The 20,871-nt window shown below is 50.3% G+C and overlaps 1 protein-coding gene across 1 annotated transcript in view; it reads right to left on the bottom strand.

The window, feature by feature from the left end:
* Positions 1 to 20,871, bottom strand: part of PLXNA2 (plexin A2) — a 142,420-nt gene that overhangs the window by 59,321 nt on the left and 62,228 nt on the right. The window contains exons 4-8 of the mRNA XM_005143191.4: positions 11,173 to 11,273; positions 6,714 to 6,837; positions 5,640 to 5,793; positions 4,683 to 4,779; positions 2,097 to 2,211 (exon numbers count right to left, since the gene is read on the bottom strand). Coding sequence (XP_005143248.2) covers positions 2,097 to 2,211; positions 4,683 to 4,779; positions 5,640 to 5,793; positions 6,714 to 6,837; positions 11,173 to 11,273 — 591 coding nt within the window. The remainder of the gene's footprint in view (positions 1 to 2,096; positions 2,212 to 4,682; positions 4,780 to 5,639; positions 5,794 to 6,713; positions 6,838 to 11,172; positions 11,274 to 20,871) is intronic.

Below are 20,871 nucleotides of genomic sequence, written 5' to 3' on the forward strand. Positions count from 1 at the left end.
GGCACAAGAAAACTTCCACCCCCGTGTGAACATGTGTAAATCTTACATGAGGGAGGCACATGGGACTGAAAGTAGGGCAGCACATGCTGGTGCTGCTCGCTCCATGGTGGAGGCACTGCCATAGTAATCACCATGCTCTGGCTCCAAACCCAATCTTCTGCTAGGAAGGAAGCGACACCGGTAAGCACAAATCTTTTGCTAATATATCAGGCAATGCCACAGTGAAAACACTGTGATCTGAATTGTTTTCAGAGAGGAAACTCTTTAGGAAGCATTTATTCCATGTCTTGTGCTAGCTGGAGTGGAATGCCTGTAATAAAGGCATTAGCACTGCACTGTGTGTGCTTGAAATAAGCAAATTGGCTTTTGGTGGCTGGTTTGGCCTGTGTGTTCAGAGGTCTGGAGAAGTCATGATGTGACTCACGAAGTGGAGCATCTGTATCATTAATCATCAGCCCTTAACAAAAGTTATCACTGGGAAAGTGTGATAACACATGAGATAGCACATAACATCCCCTGGTAAGAAACAACCTCTACAAGATGAAGATGACAAAGGAAGTTCTTTGGAGATGCAACAGTCCTGTGATCCCAGCAGGAACTGGCAGAGACACCAACTCCTCCACTCGCTTCCTCTGTGTGATCTCAGGCAAGTCCTGTGTGTTCCCAGGAGGAAAACTGAGATAATGGGATTGTCCTGCTTTACCAGAGACTTCTCAAACACTTCTGAGATCATGGGGTTGAAGACCTTACAGAACTGCGAACAACAGTTGTAAAGCCTGGGAAGACAGTGATGCTTTGAGTGTGAAGGAGAAAAACCCCCACATCACTCAAGAGAAGGAGAAGCAAAGGGTTTTGCTTTCTCCTGTTATGCTGAAAGGAAGTTGCTTGACTTTGAACTGGACTGAGAAAGCTTTTGGTTTCCCTTGGGTATCCATTCCCTTTGCTGCATTGGACTGAGGCTGCTGCTGGAGCATCCTTCTTGTCCCTTGCCACCAGCAAGGCTCCCCGTTACGCTGTCCATCCCTTAGTTCTCAGCAAAGTCTGCACATGCAGCCCATTAACATTTCTTGCCTTGTATCCATGTGCCTTTTGGCAGCATTTTAACCACAAAGACCCCAAGTTAAGTTTCAAGTTTACTACTGGCTTAGCAGCAGCTAAAGTCACTTTTAACAGCTCAGTGTGCTACTCCACTGACCAATCTCTCGTTCTCCTCTATGTTACTCACTGATAAGAGTTTGTCCAGATGCTGGCTAACCCTAACCATCCTTTCTTCTAAGATTCATGTATGTCCTCACTCCTGCCTTTCCCACTTTCCAAAACACAAGATTTTCAAAGCACTTTTTAAAGCCCTTTTTTATCTCCTTGGTTCTTTAGGACCAGCACCCATTTCAGGTACCAGAAAACTAGTGGAGGGGCAGTAAGGATGAAGACCAGAACCCTACCAGCATCAGAAGCTGCATCTGCTCTGTATCTAAGTGAGCCTGAAGCAGGCAGCGGTGTGGGAATTGGATAAGACAATGAGTGCAGAAACCTCAGACCAAGGGGTTAGTGGTAGTCTTTGATCAGGAATTGATCAGAAACTCCTTTCATCCATGGATCCCTCTGCCTTGGGACATGCAGGAGACCTGGCAGAGCTGTTAATGGGCTATACTTCCTTCCAACCATTAAAAGCATTTTTGGACTTGAGCCCCACACCTTTTATTAACTGTTAAGAGAGATGGCTTGTGGTCCACAGCGCTGGAACCTGCATCAGTTCTCTCTTCCAAACTCTGGGGCTGTTCACATCTGCAATTCCCTTCTTAATCAGTTCACAAGCTCCTGCCATAAATATCAGACCTGCCAACACAACCCACTGAATAGGTCCCACCAAGAGCTCTGCATGACTCGTTACGTGCCATCAGGAGTTCCAAGATGCATCACTTTAGCTTGATGGACCATTTCTTCCCACGCTCCTTTAAAGCCCCATCTGCGCTTTCAATGCCAGCCAAGCAAGGTGCCCTGACCCACGGGGAGTCAAAGAACTTCACATTACATCGGTTGTGCCACCTGCACCATATTAAAACAAAGAAGAAAGAGCTAAAGCCCTGGTCCAGTACCTCAGAGACATTGATCCGGCCCTCTTGAAATGAGCACGTGGTGGGGTCATGGGTGCACAGGTTCCGGTATTTGCACCAGTGGCAGCGGAAGTCACTGTTCACACAAGACAGGCACCTGGGGGGAGAAAGACGAGTTTGAGAGGAGGTTATCACCTGGGGGGGCCTATAGGGTAAGAGACAGGCCTAGCCAGGAGCCCAGGCTCAGGCTCCTTCATGGGAAAGCAATTCCTTTAGTTCCAACAAACAGGTTTGGGAAAACACACGCTCACGAGACAGTCTTTAAGCAACCCCCCAATTCATTCACTGATAAAACAGAGGCTGGGATTTATTACACGTCATTGCATTGGGGTAAAATAAAGCACAATATTGCACAGGCACCAGACTTGGAGGTTTTTTAGTTTCTAAAAAGTGGAAAACAAGGCAGGGTTGGGAAAAACTGGATCAGTTGTTTTACAAGTCGAGAATGCTTCAAGTCAACAGGAACACTTCTGCTTGGCCCTGGAGCACAGTGAGTCCAGCAAGTGCTTTTCATAGAACACTTCTGATTCACGTTGGAAGAAATTATGGGTTTATGAAACGCTTTTGAAAGAACACAGACCCTTTTCAGACATGGGGTGGCCCCAGCTGCCAGCAAACTGCCTTGGGGGGCTCATTCCACACTAACTGGCTGCCCCTTAGACACACACTCCATGAGAGATGCTAATATCTGCAGTGAGCACCTCCTCCGTCTCTGAGGCCAACCCTCTGTGCCATGTGGCAGTGTTCTGGGGCAGTCTGCTGGGATAACCACAAGCTGTGTCTATGGTATTCAGCTCCATGGTGTAAACTGCAGCTCCAGAGATGGTGGCGCTGCCTGGAGTGGGCAGGGATGCACGGGGGTGATCCCAGCATCAGTTCAGGCCGATGAGCATCAGCAAGGAAGCAGGAGCATGGCTTTAGGCAGAAAACTCTGGAACATGAGGAAAGCAGGGCTCAGGGCAGAGGCTCTGTTGCCAGCTGGGCAATGCCTCTCGCTGCCACAAGAACACATCTGAGTTCTAATACCTCAATTGTGTTTTCCTTCTGAGGCATTCCTAGTGACCTTAATAGCTAAGGAAGCTTATTCTAATCATGCACATGCAAATCTGGAAGGAAATCCAGTGCTGCAAGCTTTTTTAATTACTCATTTGTTTGACCCATTTCAGTCCATAGCACTTCCCCCTCCGTCCCCACCCTGGCCTCCAGCTTTCCCAGGTGGTGTCAGTGGAGGAGGACCTCTCCGATCACATTGGCCCATTGCAGTGAAGTCACAGGATCAATAGGTCTCTCTTCTCTGCTGGCTGAGACCTGTTTTCCTTCCTCCTTTTTGCATGCTGTGATTTATTCCTGCCAGGCTGGCTCATGCCCTTGTTGAACTCCCTGATAACGAGTCTGGTATGATCTAAGTGCTGCAAGATTTACCACCCCGTTAGCACTTTATCTCCACATACAAGCTGGTGGAAAGGCATGGTCAGATGAAGCCAAATGACAGGCCAGGGAAGATAAATTGCCTTTCTTGATTCAGACTCTAAATGAAAACAGGGGTCTCCGTGATGCCATCCCTCATACAAATTCAAGCCCACGAGGTTGCAGAGGAACTGCTGGAGGGACTGCAACTGATCACAGCCAGGAGGGGTTGGTGCTGGAGAGCCCAGCTGAGGGACAAGGATATAAGGACAGAGCTGTGCACAAGGGGGAGCACAACAGAATCATTGGGGTAATGGGTACATGGAGAGGCATTATGTGGGGACCGAAGGACCCATAGGGCTCCTTTCATCCTGGGACCTCTGCTCAGTACTTCAGGTTTTTAAGCTATTATTAAGGCCAAGCAGCTGAGTGCTGGCCTCCAGCAGATGTGTCCATGGGGAATACATTGCCACGATGCTCATTAGCACCGAGCCCCACATGGAGCAGCCCAACGCTGGTGTTTTGGAGCATCCTCGCAGCAGCCAGCACCCTGCTCTCCTGGGCAGTGCAGTGTGGAAGGGCTCTGCCTCCTCTGGCTGCCTGCAGCCACCTCAGCACCCTCTGCTCTGCCTCCACCAGCTGCCTGCAAAGCTGCATCCGAGTTCACAGTTGCAGGATCGTGCAGCTTGGGGGCACCAGCAGGTTAAGGTTTATTCAGGCTCACTCCACCTGCATCTCCCAAGGCACAGAAAGCTACACAAGCACCCGGAGAAGTCCAGAGAAGACAGACGCTGGTGGGCTCCCCTTCTAATGCACGTGTCTGCTGGATGAACCAAGTAGAGCAATAACCCTGCTGCTGTTCCCAAAGCCCAGCATCCATTTCACAGACTGAGCTGAGCTCTTAGGCAGAAGCTGTTCCCTGTGAGGGTGCTGAGGCGCTGGCACAGGGTGCCCAGAGAAGCTGTGGCTGCCCCATCCCTGGCAGTGCTCAAGGCCAGGTTGGACACAGGGGCTTGGAGCAGCTGCTCCAGTGGAAGGGGTCCCTGCCCATGGCAGGGGTTGGAGCTGGAGGAGCTTTGAGGTCCCTTCAACCCAAAGCAGTCTGGGATTGTGATTCAGAGGGTGTTTGGCTCTGCTCAGGGATGGGAAGGGAGCACTCACAGCTGGTGGGCACTGCAGTTGTAGAACTTGAACTCCGTGCTGACAAACATCCTCCCGGTCTCCCGTGACTTCAGCTGCAGCACCACGCCGAACCAGTCTGGGGATGCAAACCAGAGCCCATCAGTTCTGCCAGCAGTAAGGATGGAAGCAACAGCAGACACAGAGGCACCCACTCCCTGCCAGTGCTCAGCCATCCGCTTCTGGGGTAGAAGGTGCAAGTCAAGTTGCTTTCATCTCCCTGCTCCCCCCATGGTGAGTCTGCAACAGTTCCCCAGGCTGGGGGCTGAGCATCCCCCTCAGATCCTGCCCTCGAGCACCCCAGGGTGCCTGGCTCGCTGTCTCCAGCAATGCCTCCAAACTCAATCGGGCTTGATGGCAAAATGCATTGGAGAGACAGGGTCTAAGCACTGCATTGAGTCAGGGGCAAAATGATTTTGGAATCTCAGCCTGTTCCCTAAAGGATTCTGTCTCCAGTATAAAACCACTGAGAATCAGCCCAAGACTTGAATAAGAGACAATGCTGGAAATGAGGTGTTAGTGAAGCTGTTAGCACTGAGTTAATTAAGAGCAGATTGCTCTTCTGGAGCTGCTGGAAGTCTACACTAGCACTACTACCATGGCAGCTCTCGCCCCGTGTTCACCAAGTCTCAGGCTCCATATAATGCCTTAGAAACACAAAGATACCAGCAGGGAAATACAGTTGACACCTGGAAAGATGCCAAGGAGAAAATGAGTTTTAAGCAAGTAGCATTTTGGTTATGGGAAGAGAGAATCTGACAGCAGTGACATTAATGAAGAAACAACCCAAAGATCAGGACTGAAAAATAGAAACTGCATCCACCTCCTCGTGGGTGCTGAGCCAGGCCCAGGGCTCAGCTCTCCCATGTTCTAGATCCACCCGGAGAGGCAAGGCTGTGGCACAGCTGTTGTGTTACTGTCCAGAAGTCAGGGACTTACCTTGATCCACAGGTATGGCAGGAACATCCTTTGCTGCTGGTGACACACACACCACTCGGCTGCCCGAAACCTGCCCTTCCACCTCTGTCAGGTTCCCAAAGAGGCAGGTGACCCCAGCTGACAGGTCTGGAGCATCACTCACGAGCAGGCTGAGCTGCAGGCAGGGAGCAGAGCAGCAGAAGGGAGACAAAACACAGCCAGGAACCTGTTAGGCAGAGCTGCCCCAGTTGCCTTGGTATTTTCAGCATCTGCTGCCTTCCCATTCAGTACTGATCCCCCTACATGACCATCCACCCACAGGAACTGGCCAGCTGCCCTTCATGGGAAGCAGAGGTGGAAGGCAGCCAAGGATGAAGGTTCTTTACTGATACAAACCCACCGTGCTGAGCCTGGGGGCTCTGCGGGTCAGGAGAGGTGGCAAATGCAGGTTTGTGTTCCCCTGGTTGCTCTACAGACACACTGCCACCATCACAGCCATGTCAGAAACCTGGGACAGCAGCATCACATTGCCCTCTAATGCATGAGAGAGCAGTGACTGCCCCACAACAGCCTCCTATGCCCAGGGGATCCAGCCCTGCCTGTGGCACGTGCGGCCATCAGAAGCAAGTCCCCACTGACCCCATTATGAATGGGGACAGTGCCCAGGAAAAACCAGTGTGTGAAGGGCTGAGTGGCCTCCCAGAGCCCCACACCATCCATCATCGAGTGCTGGTGGGGTGCAGGCAGGGGCTGCAGCAGGACCAGCTGCCATGGGGTGCTGGGAGGCTCTGAGAGCAACAGCTGGGATGCTTCATTGAGCCAGGCCTGAGCATAGCTCACAGATGAGCTTCTGGGGAAACAAAGCCTTTCCTTTCAACAGCTCATGAAACCAGACCAAGAGAAATGTAAGCTGAGGCCTAAGGGGAAGGGGAATTTGTTTCTTCCCTGGCTCGGGTGACCCCTTTCTGCCCCCACAGCCCCTCTGTGAGCCTGACTTCATGAGAAAACATTTGTGCCAATGGGAAGGGAGAAAAGGCTGGAGAATGGACTGCTCAGCATGAACCAACAAGACTGCCCCTGGCCAGCAGCACCTACCGGGAGGCTGTGCTCAGAGACGGAGATGCTGCTGGGCTGCACGGTGATGGTCATGCACTGGCTGATGCTGCCTGCAAATCGGTAGGGTTCATCTGCTCGCTCGCAGCTGTCCCTCGGGGAGCACCTGCAACACAGGAGCACAGATCAGAGCACTGGAACATGTCAAACAGCACGAGATGCTACAGCTGAGATGGGCCCAAAGGGAGGGCAGAGGCAGGGGAAGGAGGGTATCGGCACAACCGGGGTGTTGCTCTGCACCGGGACCAGGTATCAGGTTAGGACCAAAGGGTGCTGGAAAATAGACTGTGATCAGAGGAAAGACAGACCACAAGGATCTCATGAGCTATTGCCAGTCCTGCCAGCACTGGAACGCAGTCCGGAGCTGCTGAATCCCATGTGTCAGTGGTGCAGGGTGAGCCAAGCATCCTGCCACTGCTCACTGCCCCAGCAAGCCATAAATTCATCACCTACACAGAAAATAGACCATAAAGCAATAAAAGGCAGTAACAAGATGATGCCCCCATTCTAATTAAAACAAAACCACATCATTCACTAATCACCTCCTGGAGCTGAGGAGTGTGGCAGGGCCAGGAGTGGGACCTTCTGGCAGCTGCTGGCTGGGCTTTGGCTGGTTTTCATGCCTTCCCAGCTCTCTCCCATCAGGAATGCAAGCTTCCGAGCATGGCAAAGTGACCAGGACCGCCCCAGCATGCCATGTGCTCCAGGGTGGCTCAATATCCCTTTTTTTAATAGCAGATGTCCTTAGAATGGAGTGAAAGCTGCTTCAAGCAGGCAGAGGAGCCACCAGCAGAAAACCATAGAAGAATCAGTGTTTCAAAGCAGGTAACAGAGACTGCAGCGCAGCACTGGCATCCCTCCATGAGTTTGTTTTATGTCATTTCAGGAAAATCCTTTTAATTCCACCACCCTCCCTGGGCACAGATGACATATTGGCCTATTGGTATGAATGGCCTCAATAAGCTTTCAGCACACTTCATCACTTTTCACTCCTTGCTCATCTTGGATCCTATTTCAAATGGTGGCACAAAGCTCAGAGGACCGAGATGCTGTCACCAGCCACACAGGCCACCAGCAACCTCCCTTCTGACAGTTACTTCTGTGTATGTGCTACTTGAATGAAGGAGGTGCTGCTGTCAAACTCCTGGTTTTCCTGGATCCCTGGTGAGCAGCTCGGTTGTTCCCAGACACACACATCAGCAGGAACATGCTGTGTCTACACAGAGGCTGAGTTTGCCAGGCACATCTAGCCTTGGCCAGCTTACAAGTGCTTGGCAAAACCAGGGCTTCCCACTCTGGAGCACTGGACATCACCTTCCCTATGAGGCATTTTGATTACAGAAAGTGGACCTTACACTTTCCCATTCCAAAGCACCCGTGTGATCCCTGTTGTTCCCACCCTCTCGCCTTGTACCTTTTCTTTTTGGAGCATAATGGAGCTAAATATGAATGCTGCCAAAGGGAGAATTATTGAGGTTTAAGTGAATCTGTAAGATAGCTTTTAAGTGAGCTCTTGACTGCAGCCTTTATCTCACTGACTTGCTGGAATGGCTCTTTTTTATCATACTATTTATGGCAACAGCCCTAACAGAGATAAATGGGTCTGGTAGACAAAAACACACTTGCAGGAAGCAGCACATGGAAGTCCTGCAGGTTCCAAATCCCACTGGGCTGAAGCGACTCTTCAACCATCTTCTTGAGGCCTCTGCTTGCTCCCAGAGAACACTGTTTGTAGAAGAGGAGCAAAGGATCCCATCTCACATGCAGGGGATGAACTGGGATGGCAGCAAGCCCCTGGCTGGGAGGACACAGTGGAGGCGCTGGGCAGGGACATGGGGCTGCTCAGCATTGGCACTGCAGCTCTGCAGGAGGACAAGCACCTTTCCCTGCCTGCTTAGTGACATGGGTTAGTGCTGGCCTTGGCAGTCCTGGTGTAAAGGTTGCATCTGATGATCTTCAAGGCCTTTTCCAACACAGTTGATTCTATGATTCTGCATTTTAGCACCTTCCCAAATGTCCTGCACTCAGATAGTCAATTCCTGAGCACCACAGCTCTCACTACCCTTAAATTCTAAGCATGCACATGTGTGTGCAAGCACCCCAATGTGCACCAGAGCCTTAAGCCCTGACTCTAAGAAACAATACTACACAAAGAACACACTAATAAAGCCTGATGTAATATCAGATAATGAAAGCTTATACCAGGACAACTCAGTCCCTTTGACTTTATCATTCCTCTCTGGCTGGTGGTGTGGAAGGCAGGACACACTTCCGAATGGAATGGGGCAGTGGTCTGGCCATCTGTCTCACGTCCCTCCCTGTTCAGACATCCAACACATCACTGAAAACTCCGATTTCTTTCCTGGCTCCCTGCTCAGTACCTGCACATCATCCTCTCAGCTAAGTCTCTAGCAAGTGCAATGTGGATGCCAAGTGCCCAAGAGGAGCTGCCTTATGGGCTGTCCTGCCCTGCTCTGCTCCTCAGCAGGGTGCAGCCCTTGGATGGATGCCCTGAGCTTCAGCATTTTGGGTACCCCCAGCCCAAGTAGCAAAACCCTACAAACAAGCAGTGGGAAGAAACACATGGATTTCAATCCCCAGCTGTCACAGTGCTGATTTTACCATGCCCACATGTGCTGGTGTTTACCAGGCACCCTCCTGCTCTTTTGAGGATAAAGTCATCTCCTGTTCTGCCCCTCACAAACCACAGCATGAGCATCATACACCCTGACCCACAGCCCTTCCGCTGAGCAGCTGGTCCATCTGGCAGCAGGGACATGGAAGAATCGGAGAAGAGAGATGACAAATTCAGTACAAACACTCCAGTGCCTGGAGCCTCCAAACAAACTATGACAGAGGCTTCAGGAACAGCAAGAGAAACTCAATTATTTACAGCTTAAGACAAAAGCTAAAAGATGATCCTTGCTCCAAGCAGGCCAGGGAAGTGCAGATGCTTGAAGGGAGGGTGAGAAATACCATCAGGGAAGAAACCCTTGTTGGGAATAGGTTAGTGCTGAAATGTCATGGCCAAAAGGGCAGAGGAAATGACACTTTTCTCTCCTCTTGACATTGAAGGTTTTCTCTCTGCAAAATGAAGATAACAACCTTTACCTGCTTCCCAGGTGGTTTATGAAGATTCAGTTCATTAGCATTAGGCAAGCACTCAGTTATCCTTGCAGAGGAGCTGCTGCAGGAGGCTGAGGAGCAACACCAAACACCCACAGGTACTCATGCAGCCATCCCCTCCTAATGCTGGAAAGGCACATGGGATGACTACCCCAAGGGAACAGCCAAAGGGATGGGAACCAGCAGGATTGGAAATCCCTTCCTTCTGTGACAGTAAAGCTTTTGGACATGACTATATGTTCACACCACCAGATATGGTGGCTCTGCTGTGGGGCTGGACAGGCTCGTCGGAAAGGGGAAAAGCTAAGGACTAATGCTGCCAAGGCTCTCCTGCATCTCCCCAAGCGTGGCCACGACTCTTTGCCAACCAAGCAAAGCCACAGGGAGCCAGTTTGCAACCCGAAGCCCACAGGTCCTAAATCCAGGCCGGATTTGCGGAGGAGCCTGTCATTCCCTGCTCCCCCCTCCAGCACCTGCTCCTCAGGCAAGTGGCCAAGTGCTGCTGTGGGGGCCCTGAACTCTGCCTCCACCGATTTCCATGCATTTAACGGGGCTGCTCTGCAAGCTGGCATGCAGCCGGAGGGATTTCTATTCCTCTCCTCGAGGCTTTCCCTTCCTCTCTCAATCCCCCTCTGCCCGCTGGTCCCCCTTCCGCCTTAGGAAGTGATGGGTATTATGGCAGGGGAGAGAAAGGAAGGACACAGACACCTCCTGAATGCAGAGAGCATTTCCTGGAGCTCCCCTGAAATAAAAACCACCAAACCAACCCTTAGCCCTTTGTGCCTGTTGATGTGTGTGAGGGGCTGCCAGCTCTGCCCCATTGGGAACAGCTGGAGCACAGACCCCCTGACCCTTCCTTGCACAATAGAACTACCTCTTCGTCATATACTTAATAGGACTTGGATGCTCTGCTCTGTTCCAGTGCAGCATCCTCTCCCAGACCACAGTCCTACTCATATACTCAAGCCTACGACTGCCTTTAGTAATTCCCTGTTCACTGTGAGGGACTTCCTTGAGCAAGAGAAGTGTGTAAAACACAAGGTCTTCACTCCCACCAGTTTAAACTCTGCTTTCTCATTGTATCCACAGCACCCTCTCCACTCCTGAAGCAGGAATTTGGTTTCCTTTACCTCTTTCACAGCAGCTCAGGGCATTCAATGGCATTCATGCTGCAACACAGGGAATGTCCAGGGAAGGGAAGAATGGATTTAAGTAACTTCAACCTAACACTGAGCGGGAGGTGCATGGTGGCTTTGAAAACTGCTTTTCCCATCCCCACCAGCAGCTCAAATGAACTGGACAAGGCTGGACTTACATGTGGTGCAGCGTGCACCAGCCGCAGTGCGGGTCTCCGGAGCTCAGGCATTCCCCACAGGTCGTGTACTGCTCACAGGACTCCACAGGCACCCGGGACACCTGCAAGGGAAGCAAACACAGAGCTCAGAGCTCCTTCTCCTTCTTTTGGCTTTACAGACCAGGTTGGACAGGGCTTTGAGCACCCTGCTCTACTGGGAGGTGTCCCTAGGAAGGAGCTGGGTGAGCTTTAAGGTCCCTTCCAACCCAACCCAGTCTGTGACTCTCTAAGTAACACAATGATTCACAAACATGAACTGATTTGTTCCAACGTCCATGCAGAATTCAGTCAAGAGCAGGAAACATTGGAGTTGGAGCCATGAAGTCACCGCATCCCTTGGGTGCTGTGAATCACAGAGCCCCAGCTCCCTGCTGGCGCCAGCTCACCAGGAACGCTCCCGACCTCCCTGCCCGGAGACGCTCCCATAATGGAAGCTGCATCCTCTCCTCCCTGATTCACAGTCTGCTGTCTCACACGTGCCATGGGGAAGCTGCCTCAGGGAGGAAAGCTGGCAGGGAACAAAATCCCTTGGGATATTGCAAGTTGGAAGTTTGTTCAGCTCTTGACTTGCTCTTCCTTGGCCACCCTGAGCCCTTCCAGCACCAGCATGGACTTATGCTTGTTTGGAACACACACACACATACACATACACATACACATACACACACACCCTGCAAAGCTCCCTCCAGGTTGCTTATCTCTCCCAAGCAAGAGGTTCCAGAGCAGAAGAAAGAGGGAAGCACATGAGGGAACACCAGCCCATGTCGCTGCTTCAAATCCCCTCTTGCACTTAAACACACACCCCCAACAACGTCCCTGTGTGATGCTGAGGTGTAGCATGGTCCTGACCCATTTATCAACACAGAAAACCCCAAAGGCTCCAAAATGACACCAAGCTTTAACCATGGGTCATTGCTTGACTCGAATGAAGAAATGCCACTTTAACCTTTCCAACCCATCCCTTGCCATTTCCAGTGGGCATGGTGTAATTGCACCTCCTGTTCTGACGCTGCCCTCCTGCATTAACCCATTCCCACTTCACTCCATTTACATCCCTATTATCCAATAGTGTAAATAATTATTGCTCCCCTCAGGCCCCAGGAGCAACTGCAACTGCCTGGAAAGTAAAACAACTGTGGGCACTGCACTCACTCTGTCTGTCAAACAGCACCCGGCTCCCAGCAGCTGGGGTGCGCGGGGTGAAAGGAGCAGTGTCTCACCAAACAACGGCCACTTTCATGCCAAGTGCTGTTGACATAGTGAGAACCCAGTTCCTCTCTAAAGATGACACCAATAGGGCTGCTATTCTTCTTGTTTCCTACTCAACAGCTTCTCCTGCAACAAGAATCGCGCGCGGATGAGCAGGGCTGGGGTGGTTTGGTGCTGGGATGAAGTCTGTGGACAAGCACAGGGCTCAGCTCAGGGATGCTACATAAAAAGCAGCCCTGGAGCACAGAGAAGCTGTGGCTAAAGACCTCAAAGCACTTCACAGACATGGGGGGAGCAAACCCACCAGCCTGGCATCAGGATCAGCCCCAGATGAGCATCCATGGAGGCTGTGGTGGCTCTCAGCCACAGGAGACACCGGCTACCACAGAATGCATCAAGGGAAGTCATTGGGTTTCCTCTAGGATCTGCCCAGCATGTTGAGCTGTCTTGGTGGGGTGACTCTCATTCAACCCAGAGCTGAGGACACCCCTGAAATCATCAGGCATCGCTGATCCCCCACCTCCTCCCCACCATGTGAGACTTGACAGGATCTGTCCCTGTGATTTATATGCAGCTCAGGGACTTGTTTCATGTTTGTGAAGAGCTGGATGCTCTTGCAGCACTCTATAAATAACAGAGAATTTGAATTATATGAATAACAGTTCATTACGGATGATTTTATGTTAGGCATTTGGGTTCTTTTCCTGCACAGAAGCTGTGGCTTCTGCACATGGTAACCCTTTAAAAATGACACAGACGTTTTGAACAATGCCTGGAATTGCAGTTTCTAACCCAAAAGGGACCATTTGATCCTTTCTTTGTGATGCCTGCAAAATGCAAGGCAGAGAGCTTCGCCCCTTCTGCTCTTTGCAAGAGTCAGTGACTGGTGCTTGATGCAACCAGGGCAAAGGCATCACTTCAGCACCGGGACCTGCTCTGACCAAGAAGAGTCACAGGATCCCTCTTGGTCAGCAATGCTGTAGCCCTGGCTCCTTAGATAACTCCCATAGTCCTGGCTGGAGGAAGGTCTAAGACTTTGGAGGAGAATAAACCATCTGCTTTTCTCTAATACTTATGGCCATGACTTTGAAATTCACCCTTCATGAAAATTAATGCTTGAAACCCCACACTGCTCCAATACCCAAATCAACATTGAAATGAAGAAGTCCAAACCCATGATGAACAGAAGGCACTGAAGTATTTGCATGCATGAAAAAGATGTGGGGGTTTGCAGTATGTGCCCTGCTCCGCAGTACCAACACATCATCAACCACCCTTCCCATCCATGATCCACACACTGAAAACAGTCCAAGCCTGTAACAAACATGTTTCATTTTAACAGGAGAACAAGACAAATCCCATTAAAAGTAGGATATATCCATATCTTATCCCATACCTATCACAAACACAGAAGACTGAAAGCTCTATTTCCTTCAGAGACAGTAAAGAAGTAAAGCTCAGATGTGCTTATTCTTCCTGACGGCAGGCTGGAAAGCTTTACATATTTTTAAGCTGTTCTCTGCCAGCTTAACTATCATTATGAGACCAAAGCATTTGTGTGTGTGTGACAAGGAACATCAATGCCTGTAGGTGGAAGGAAAAACAACATGGATCAAGGTGGTGGACACAGACTCCCAAGTCCAAGAGCTTCCCCCCTACTCCCTTCAGCCACAGGCTGCCATCAAGGAGAACACAATAAGAGAGGGGAAAAGCAAAGGAGCAGCTGATAAGGAAGGAAATAACCAAATGACACAAAAAAGCACTGAAGGGAAAACCAGAAGGAAAGACAGAGAACAGCAGAGGGATTGCTGATGGCTTCTGGTATGGCTGCTGCATAAACACAGTTGCCTGTATAGAATCATGGAACAGTTTGGGATGAAAGGGACCTTAAAGCTCATCCAGCTCCAAACCCTGCCATAGGCAGGGACACCATCCACTAGAGCAGCTTGCTCCAAGCCCCATCTAATCCTGCCCATAAGCTCTGCAGTGTCAGCTCCATGCACCCATGGCTGTCAAAGGCTGAGAGCAGGAATGGAGTGGGTGCAGTCACCAAGTACCCACTCAGTAACCCCAAATCACAGCCACCCTGGGTCCTGCCCAGCCCCACTCTGATAGCCACAAGCACTGCTGGCATCCTCATCCCAGCATCCCGGTCCCAGCGGGCACCAGCACCTTGCAGCTATGCATAACCAATGTGACTCCCATCTGTCACAGCCTGGTCTGTTTGCTGTCTCCTTGCCAGCCCCTGGGGCAGCTCTGTGTGCAGCAGGATAGTTTACTGGGAAAGGGCTTTGGGTTTCAGGGTTTAGTTTTTAAATGCAAAGTCTTAGCTTACATTGGAGAGATAAGTCAGGGGAATGCTCCTGGCACTCACAGCAAACACCTGAGAAGGTCTATCACCACTTTAGGAGTGTATTCCCTGCCCCAGACAAAGCCCCAGGAAAGCTGTTGCCTGCACTGATGAACTCATCCACAATCTCCTGTGGTACCCATAGCAGAGCTCCTGACCCTAGCTCCCATCCTTGCATCCTATGAGCACTTGCAGACCTCACAATCATGCTTGAGCTTCTGAAGGTGAATGATGGTTTTGGATGTCTGAGATTTCTGCCCTAGCTACCAGAAACATGAGGTGAGAGGTCCTGAAGCCACACAGAGCCATGCAGGAATGTTCCAAATGCAGCCTCAAACCCTGCATCTCCTCTCCTGGTGAACGGACCAGTGCTCCCCTGCAGAGCCACAATACCTCTGCTGAAGCAAGCAGCAGGTCATTCTGGGGATAAGGAAGAGTGACAGGAGCTCCGCATCACTATGGTCACAGCAAATGCAAAGTGATAAAGCAATTCAGCAGAGCTGAGGAGCATCTGCTTGAAGGACAAGAGCCAAGAAACCAACACTCCAGGGGAATTTCCTTACTCCCGAGAGCAGAACCCTCCTCCCAGCAGCCCCATCACTACCTTTTCCTTCTATCCATGCCAACACAAACCTGCTTCTCAATAACCAGTTGATGAAGTCTCATTGCCACTTTCCTCAACTGCCTGACCCATAACATCAGCAAAAAATAGACCCAAAAAATCAATACATGCTCTCCAAAACACATGAATCCACACTTTGCCAGCCCCAGAGGAACTGAAAGTGCAAGAATCCAGGTCCAAATAAATAAACATCTAAAATACACACATAAAGCCAAGTTTCCATAGCTCATGCTTGCTACCAGTACATAGCTCTGACCTCCATGGCTGGAGAAGGCCCTAGGGCAGCCCATGGCCACGGCCCACTGCCCACAGACCCCTCAGGGGGCTGGAGTTCAACCAGAAAATCTATTTTTAATGACTTTGGGGAGTGCAGCAGAGATACCAAGTAGTGCAGTGTGATTAAAGCCATCACTCAATGAGCCCAAAGTTGATGAACTTCCCAATGAGATTTTATTCCTCATTCATGAGAAAAACACCAGGTTTGCTGCTATGGGAGACATGGAGACGTGTGGGAAGGAGCAAGGCGGACTCATCGGTTCCAGCCTTTAACGTGTCAGGGTAACAGAGATGGGGAAAATAAAGGCAAACTTTCTCAGAAGCTCCTGACAGTCTCTTCCCACTGCTTCCCCTCCCTGTGTCTCCATGCGCAACTGTTCAAGTCTAGCATCAAGTCATAGAATTGTGGAATAGATACCTTAAAGCTCATCTAGCTCCTTCCTAGGGACACTTTCTACTGGAGCAGGTTGCTCCAAGCCCTGTCCAACCTGACCCCAAACACTGCCAGGGATGGGGCATGAAGGCCTCCTGTGGTACTGCTTCTGCCAAGGACAAATCCAGCGTGGAGGGCTGCGGAGCTCTTGGTGCTCTGCTGAGCAAGACCTGTGGGTCCAACATGCCCCATAATGTATGAGAAATCCTGCTTGGAAAAGATTTCTTCTTGACCAGAGCAGATCCAGTGGAGATCTTGGACACACTAAGACTGATGCCAACAGCAAGCATGGAACCCCATGGGATGCAGCCAGTGTATTTGTAGGGCAGAAGCCAGGATGCAGGGGAAGAAGGCAAAGGATGGGGGGTGTTGTGGAGCACTATCAAGCCCCCAGAGGCAGGAATACCTCCAGCCATCAATCCCTGCAATATGAAGGTGAGCACCCACAGCAGTGGGTGAGGGGCAGCTCTGAGGCCCCAGCTCTCCTCTCCCACGCTGCTCAGGATTAGGAGAGCTGCCGAGGGGCTGTCAGAACCACATCAACGCCTGGAACTTTTGGCAGAGAAGCAGCGAGTGGGAGAGGACTCCGAGACAATGTTTCCATGACTACAAAGGGATTATTTAATTACAGCGCTGCAGATGCATGCGGAGAAAGTCCCTTCAATCCCTGATCCAAGCAACCTTTCCAATGAGTTTGCCTTTACCACTATAAGAACCTCATCAGCATCTTATGAGGACAAGGTGTGTTTGAGCACAGGAGACCTGGTGCCTTTCTTAGTGTCACAACACCTTCTCCAAGCATACCCAGCTCCTTGTCTCCATGTACAGCACTAGGCTCCTGGGGGAGGTGATGAAAGGAAGGCAGGTTCCTCTGGGAAGCAAGGAAGGAGTGAAAAAGCAGCAAATGCCCCAAAGTAAGGTTTGAGCAAGCTGTAAAATCATCCTCAAGCCAGAGCTTCTTCCATCCAACCCTCATGACTTCAGCTTGGAGCAGACTCATGTTCTGGCACACAGGCTCCTATAGATAAATGCTTTCACATGGTTTACCATGGTTCAGGTTAATCATTGCATCAGTTGGAACATGATTTGTTGGAATAACAAAGTGCCAGGCAGAGATCACACCCCCACTCCCAGTGTCTTGTAAACCTGAAGGAGAAGAAATGGTTTTTCATCTCAAACATGGACTGTGCACTGAAGGCTTGGTCTGTTCAACCCAGCAGCTCCTCCTCTGCCCTTGCCAGCAATAATGTTGCCTCCTGGACTGGATATCGCAGTCTAGTATCAAGTAGTAGACTCATGGAATAGTTTGGGTTGGAATGCAACTTAAAGTTCACTCAGTTCCAGCTGCCTGCCATCGGCAGGGACATCTTCCCACATCCCAGAGTGCCTTAGCAGCATTGATTCTCCCTCCTGCTTTCCATGGACCATCTGCATATGGGAAGCAAGGGGCTGGGAATGCACGGCTGCCTCTATCGGTGAGCAGGCCAGCAGGAAAACCCTGTGCACATACAAGATCAGGAAGTGATTCTTTCATCTCCAGTGCAGAAATCAAAGCCCTGGCTGAAGGATTTACACATGCTTCTGGAATGAGCAAATGCAGCAAAACCTATGGATTGAATAATGAGGTCAAACCTGACCACAGAGGTGCAGCCCCATCCTCACTGCAGCTCCCCTGCAGTGCTGCACCCCACACTGCTCCTGTCCTGCGTGGTGCAAATGGGATCCTCAGCACACTCTGTCTCACCTAGGACACTAAACTGCTCTGTTCTCCTGCAGAACTGACTCACAGAAACTCTACTTGACAAGGAAAAGGGGTAATGTGATAAATGTGCACACACACTAATAATGAGGAATGAGATGCTAAAGGTCTCCATCAGGAAAACGAGGTTATGCTGCAACACATCCATGTGTTTCCTTCCCTGGAAAACCACCGTGCCCCAGGGGAGCTGCAGTTTTGCTCTTGACTGCAAAATAACTGTTTAAATGAGTTTCTGGAGATGAGGCTCTTTCCAGGCGTGCTGCCTGGACATGCTCCACAGCAGCTCCTTGGGCTTGCTCCGCATGTCAGGATAAGGAGCTGATGCGTCCGCAGTGGCTGCATGGCACATCCCTTCATCCCTGCAGGGCAACATCACTTCTGCCATCAGAAGTGGCTTCTTGCTGCATTGGCATCATCTTCTAACCAACAGCACCCTGCCACATCCCCCCCCAGCCAACAAGCAGTGCCCTTTGCAGCACTGATTAGTCCAGGCCTCCGGGGAACTAATTACTAAGGATAAAACAGGAGCAGCTTTCCAAAATTCCTGGGCTCAGGTGGGTATCAGTCCAACGCAATGAACTTTCATCTCGCATCAGTTCCCGGCCTCTGCGTTCAGTGCTTTGCCTTGCTGCCATGTAACTCACTGCACACTCCCTGCAGTCATTTCAAACTTTTAAGAGAAGCTTAGAAAAATTAATTAAGGTGAATAATTACCAAGTGCCTGATTCTTTCCCTCTCTGTTTTGCAAAGGAAGTGGCAAAAAATAGAATTCGGCAGAATTCTGGAGTTCTAAGCAGTGTAATTAGGTGTTCAACCAACACTTACAATTGGGCTGTGCTTATTAAAATTACTGTTTTAGTCAGAGCATTGCCAGAGAGCCATTAGCAACACAATGGTTTGATTCCCAGGGACTCTAATTAGACTTGGACGCCTCACAGCGCTGGGATACCCGGGATGCCCGGCTCCGATGCCCATTCCACACTACAGGTGATGCCTGGCAGCACCACTGGGACCCAGACAAGGCTTCCCCAGTGCTTCTCAGGCCTAAGAGGAAGAGCTAGGCCAGGGGATGGAGCCCCAGCATCAGGCAATGGCAAGAGGCTCTGGATGGAGCTCTAACTTGGTGCTTACTTTGTTTGCAGCACTGATACAAGCACCACAGTGGTGGGTACCAGCTGCATGGATGCAGCTTGCTCCACCTTGAAATCAAAGACTGTGCTGTTCAGTTTGCCCCAGCACAGATGTTCTGGGGGGTCAACATTGCCATGTACATCCCTGTAGCCCTCATCATCACTTCCCAGCCTTGGTGTTTAGAAGCACCTAACGAGTGAAAGTGGGGATACCTTGAAAGAAGCATTTATAAACAACAGCCCTGCTCCAAGCAGCATCTTAATACGGGTTTAGAAATGATGGAGGCTTCAAAGGAGGTGTCAATGCACTCTCCATGTCAGAGAACGGAGCTCCACGCTCTGAAACGCAGACATCCAGATCTGTTATGAAAGACCTAAATCTCAGTGGTGTGTATCACAGGAAAGCTCAGTGCCTGCTGCTTGCAATTGCCTTCAGCCGTCTGTTTTTCCTCTCTCCCCATAAAAACCACATGCCAGACAGCAGAGGCCCCTTCCCCCAAGCTGCTAGCCTAGAACTCATGAATTCAGTTAAGTTGTTAAAAAGGATTGTGGCAGGCTAAGATAAAACAGGGGAGTTTAAAATGACAAACAGACTCCTAAATGGGATTAGAGTCTTAATGAAAACAGTAATGAATGAATGAGGCAACCAAATATTACCCATTAATATTAGACAGATAACTTAGATCCCTAGGCACTGCATTTAAAAATGACATGACATTACTTCAATTACTCTGCATTGATAAATAACAAGGCCATATTTACTGTTAAAACACATTTCCTCCACCCTCCCCCATGTTTGCTTTGGCTTCTGCCTCCCAAGAGGGAGAGCAGACCACTGAGAGGATGAAATAATGCTGGAAGCTTCCATCGCTCCCCTGCTCTCTGCAGGAGATCTGGGCTAGCCAGCATCCACTGCACATGGATTCCAGGGCACCTGCTCCAGAGGACCAGTCCCATTAGTCCCAATTACTCCCATCAACTACTTCAGCCCTTGCATTTCTGTGCAAGAGCCAAAGCAATCACCGTCGATTCACTTAAGCCCCAGGGTTGCAGCATCCTTCCATCTCTCTCCACCTTCACTTGCTGCTGGATACAGCTGCTCAGCATCCTCCTTTCCACATGGGGAAAGTGAGATTAACCTGATCAGAGGCCTCTTCTAATGAAGAGATCATAGATGGATAATTCCTGGGTGCTTGGTGGCATTTACATGCTAATGATGAAAGGCACTCTGGTAAAGGTAATGTCAACAAGAATCCCATGTCCTTGCATCCCAGCCTCCAGCCCAACCATCTGTTCTCTGGGTTCAGGAAAGCCCTGGAGAACAGGTTGCTGCTAGGAAAGCTGCAGAACATCCTTTCCAGCTCTGCTGCCTTGGCTTGTGAACCTTCAGGCCTGAATGAAGTCTTCTCTATGTGACTAAGGACACCTCTTAGTAGATGCTGTGCTCAGAGCTGGATGGCCAGCCTAGCTGACAGGGTGACCAGAGCACAGCTGTAAGCACACCAATGTTGGTATGTCAAATCACTGGTGATTTGCTGCTATGGGATCTTGAATACCTTTACAAAGAAAACCCCACAAACCCAACCAAACCCTCATTTATATCAGAAACCAAGAAAACCCTCAAATATTTCAGAGGTACCAAAGGAACAACCTGCAGAAAAAGCAGAGAGGATCTCTACCAGATCCAGAACTGAGCATGGAGGATTCATTCAGTGTGGGAATGGGGGGCAGGAGGGCTGAGGGCTGTGTGTACCATGAAGATATAAATTAACTCTCCAGAATGGCAACAAACCCCAGTCTTTGTGCTTTCCCACCCTGAAACAAGGGGTAAAGCAGGAGAGTGAAAGGGAGGAATGCACAGAGCTCTTCCCACAGCTTGGG

This window comes from Melopsittacus undulatus, chromosome 16 (assembly GCF_012275295.1).
Source record: "Melopsittacus undulatus isolate bMelUnd1 chromosome 16, bMelUnd1.mat.Z, whole genome shotgun sequence".
Lineage (NCBI taxonomy): Eukaryota > Metazoa > Chordata > Aves > Psittaciformes > Psittaculidae > Melopsittacus > Melopsittacus undulatus.